We start from the raw sequence: 4,856 nt of genomic DNA, 5'->3' as shown, positions 1-4,856 counted from the left end.
AATTTATATTGGCTATTATAATGATATGTGACCTTAAACGTTTCTGTAAAGCTAATTCAAAGAAAAGAAGGTAAAAGAAAACTATGATGAAATCAATCTATAATATCTAACACCAAGTACTCAGGCTTTCTCTATACCATACAACAATTATTCCGTTATAATGATACTCATTACCACCTTGTGATCCTTAAAAAAGGCTCCGAGTTATTAACCCTCTGCATATTTTTGAGAATGGTTACATGGACTTAACCTGCTTTATGTAGATTGCTTGTTTGCATTCATAGATTTTTTGGAGGACCGATTTCAATCAAAATCGGTCGTCTGTGTGTTTCGTTACATCCTCATGAAACTTCTTACGGCGAATGGCAAAAATAAACAACTAATAGAAGATACAGTTTTTAGATGCAGTTAAAAAACTAACTAGATCCGGATAATGGCCTGGTGGTTAGGGGCGCTTGATTCGTAATCCTCAAGTCGCGGGGTCCAATCTTATCACCGACTATTCTTGCCCGTTCAGCCAGCCCTATAACGTGACAGACTAATCCTACTATTCAATTATTAGAGTAGCCCAAGAGTTGATCATGGATGGTTTTGACTAGTTGCCTTCCCTCTAGTCTATCACTTCAAAATTAGAGACGGCTAGCGCAACTAGTCATCGAGTAGCTTTGCACGAAATTTAACAAAGCAAATAATAAAATAGATTCAGGTGGAATAATACAACTAATTTTCTAATTTCTAGTTCAGATAATGTACAACAGATGATGCCACGGTCAAGGGTTACGCAACTCATTTGTTCGCTTGTTTGTTGGCACAAATCTACATAATGAGCTCCGTGCTATGCCCATTGCGGTATCAAAACCCTATTTTAACGATATCTGTCTCAGACTTACCACTGAGACAGCGGAAGGATACGTAATTTTAAGAAGGTAATCTGGTTTACTCTTTACAAAAAATTTAACATCAGTGCAATTACCCAAACACCTCAGATTAAAGTAACTTTTAAATTATTCCAAATTAAAAAACTAAGATAAAAAATTAAACGACGTTAGATAAAGTTTTGTTACATAATAGATGTATTACTAGCGGGAAGTACGTATATGTGCTTGAAATTACTCTTGCAACACAAAATAAGCAGCTAAATAAATTTCAGGAGTATATTGTTTACTCATGTGATAATCATAATATCACACTTCAGCCGTTTCAACATAGAGAGATTAATAGTTTCACTATATGTACATGGCTTGCTCTGATCGGAAGTTACTATTAATAATAAGCAGGGGGTTTGAAAAAATAGACATTATCTTTTAAAGTTTACTATAACAGATCAGAAAATATTTAATAATCAAACAATAAATAACACAGGAAGTAAAGTGGAAATAAATATCATACAATTTTTAGATATCGTACAATATATTATAACTTCAAAAAAATGTCACAACCTATTAATCATGTTGGTGCAAACATGACTATAGAAAATGCAACCTAATGCAACTCTATTTTTACTGACACTCTGTCGTTTTGAAATTTCGTTAGACATTACGTTGTACACTATGACATATAAAACAAAACTTACAAAAATGTAAGTATAACAAACAATTTTAACAACCTCAAAAAACAAGAAGTGCTTATTTCACGTGGATGATGTAATAAATCACAATTTTTAACAAGAAGTGCTTACTTCACGTGGATAATGTAGTAAAATACACTTGTATTAACAAGAAGTACTTACCTCACGTGGATAATGTAATAAAGCACACTTGTATTAACAAGAAGTGCTTACCTCACGTGGATAATGTCATAAAATACACTTGTATTAACAAGAAGTGCTTACCTCACGTGGATAATGTCATAAAATACTCTTGTCTTAACAAGAAGTACTTACTTCACGTGAATAATGTCATAAAATATACTTGTATTGACAAGAAGCACTTACTTCACGTGGATAACGTAATAAACAACACTTGTATTAACAAGAAGTACTTACCTCACGTGGATAATGTAATAAAGCACACTTGTATTAACAAGAAGGGCTTACTTCACGTGAATGATATAATAAAGCACACTTTGTTAACAACAAATACTTACTTCACGTGGATGATGTAATAAATCACAATTTTTAACAAGAAATGCTTATTTCACTTGGATAATGTAATAAAGCACACTTGTATTAACAAGAAGTGCTTATTTCACGTGAATAATGTAATAAAGCACACTTTTTAACAAGAAGTGCTGAATTCACCTGGGTAATATAATAAAGCACACTTGTATTAACAAGAAGTGCTTACTTCACGTGGATAATGTAATAAAGCACACTTTTTAACAAGAAGTGCTGAATTCACTTGGGTAATATAATAAAGCATACACCAATTCCTTAATTATTTGTTCGAATAATGTCTTTACAGTTTAAAAACATAAAAATAACTGTATTTAAACTATAAATTATACCAGTTACCTTTTAGCTATCTGGAAATTAAAACAATAAAAAAATAGGAAAAAGCTCTTAACTAGAAGCCCGATAAAGCGATGACGGTTTAAAAATATGATGTCAAAAAAACATTTACGAAACACAATAAAAAGGTTTTAAACAGAAAATTAAATTATCCCAGTAGGTAACAACTTTTAAATAGTATTTTTTTTATTATAAATATTATGAGAAACACTTGAAAGAAAAATATATTTTTTTTTAAATAGGTGAAAATGTGTTATTATGTGTATATAAACACAAATACGTACACAAATCCTATAATACTGGTAATGATCTGTAAAAACAAAACTCGGTTCTGAGTATTATGATGTAATGAATCATTACACACATCAGTCTATAGATGTGCGAACTACAAGAGCAAAGGTCTCTCATGAAAATATGTAAAATCAATTTGTTTGGTTTTTGTACTTAAACAAGGAATGACTTTATTCATTCAGATCTGAAAAGATGAGAAAAAAAGCTCAAAAAGTCTGAAAAACATTTTCGCTATTTTTTTTATTACGTCATATCTTAACTGCAATTGCGAATATATAACAAACAGTAATAGGTTTTAATTTAAAGTGCTATTTGGTAGGACTGTGTAGAAAGTAGGGAAATAAAACATAATGCTCCTTTTTATTTATCTTTTATAATTATGAGTTTTGTTGAAGGTCATGTCTTTAGTCAAGATAATCAAAGACGTTCAGAATGAAACTACAATTCGCAAAACATACAGATCAGAACTTAGATAACATAATGTTCTATTCTTGATAAAATAAATAAATGTTTTTTAAATTTTTTATTTTTAATATTCAACGAGAAGCGTTAACCCTTACAGAAATAATACTAGGATATTTGTTTGACTCAATTTATCATAACAACTGATCGAACCTAAAATTTTTATTTGTGTGAACAAAACTCTTATAAATATAAATGAAATAAGTTCTCACCTTAATATAAAAGGCCGTTGAGAGGGGCCAGATGAAGAAAACTGCAATAATGCAAAGCGTTACAGCCACCCGTAACATGCTTCTAGGATTGCAGGGCTTCTTTTTTGAGAGATACCAATGCTCAAAATGACAAGGACCTCACGTTTCGCTGAATTTATATTGTTCGGGCTAGAGCCGATAACGTGATCCCTCAACTGGACAGCGTCGAGTAAGAAGCCTCCTAAGATATTCCGTTTCTTCGGTGCGAACTAAAATTACGAAAAACGTTAGCTGTTGTTACCATGGAAACCGTTGCTTAGTTTTTACATTGTCTAAAAGCGTGCAGGAGGATGGATTTAGTTTGAGTTTAGGTAACGTTGTTACTTATAATACGGCGCTTGTGGTCATAAGAAGTTTTGGCTTTATGTCTTTCAAGTCTTAATTCACTCCATCTATGACGAGTACATTCATGTTTACTATCACTAAATCATCTTGGCAGTAGATCATCCTTCTTTAACTTTCACTTCAAACGTTACCATTTATCAAGGTTTTAAGAGTTTATATGCATGATATTATGTGTAAAAACGGAGGGACGGTGTGAAGAAAACTTGTAAATATTTTAACATATATAAAAAAGAAAAGCATTTCTTATTGTTATAAAAATGGCGTGTTAAACAAGTTTTCAAGTGAAGATTCAAAGACAAGACGTGTTTTAAATATTTAACAAAAGCTATTTACTTGTACAGATATATTTACAAGAAGAAGAAAAAATTCAATTTTTGCTTGAATTAGAAACTAATTAAGAAAAAAAAGGAACACATTTATATTAATGAGGTAATTTATATGCTGTACATGAAATGTACGAGCTGTTGACTAGTGTTTAATCTCATGGAAACTCATGCTTAATGAAGATTTCTACGATAAAGAGTTGGTTATCATAACAGTTGTATGAGGTATTTTAATGTTTGATATAAAATATTAACTTCACATCGCAAAGCATTGAATATATGTGTTTTTCACGATTACACAAACAGACGGAATCTTTCCTTTTTGAATATTTATAACCACTTGTAGTCATACACATCTGAGGAATAAACATGTTTTCAGACCTAATTATACCACTCTCTTCAAATAGCACATTAGACGAGAACGACAAAGCCTTTTACACGCGACGTTTTCTTTGAAAGGGCATGATAACGTTAGTATTAAATTCTATAAATACCACATTATATGACCTACTGTGCTGTCATATGCTGGTGCAGTTGGTCCTGATCACGATGAACTGGTTAACACATTCCTTAAAGAAGCCCTCGAGAGACGAAGCACATCTCATCATGTGACTTCAGACTTTAAATATACTGCGGAAAGAACTCTTTCAGAAGAGTAGTTAATGATTCTTGGTTTTATAGACGCTCTGATTGAAAGCCTGTAACATCTGTGCCAGCGTACCCTTCTTTTGGGGA

General features: G+C 31.7%; 1 protein-coding gene across 1 annotated transcript in view; it reads right to left on the bottom strand.

Annotated features, from left to right (window-relative positions):
• LOC111086496 overlaps positions 1-3,610 on the bottom strand; it is a 21,290-nt gene extending 17,680 nt beyond the window's left edge. The window contains exon 1 of the mRNA XM_022389565.1: positions 3,415-3,610. Within this exon, the coding sequence (XP_022245273.1) occupies positions 3,415-3,492 (78 nt within the window). The 5' untranslated portion in view covers positions 3,493-3,610. The remainder of the gene's footprint in view (positions 1-3,414) is intronic.
• Between the last annotated feature and the right edge of the window lie 1,246 nt (positions 3,611-4,856).

This window comes from Limulus polyphemus, unplaced genomic scaffold (assembly GCF_000517525.1).
Source record: "Limulus polyphemus unplaced genomic scaffold, Limulus_polyphemus-2.1.2 Scaffold1145, whole genome shotgun sequence".
Classification (NCBI taxonomy): Eukaryota; Metazoa; Arthropoda; class Merostomata; order Xiphosura; family Limulidae; genus Limulus; species Limulus polyphemus.
This window is presented reverse-complemented; position numbering and strand designations above follow the sequence as displayed.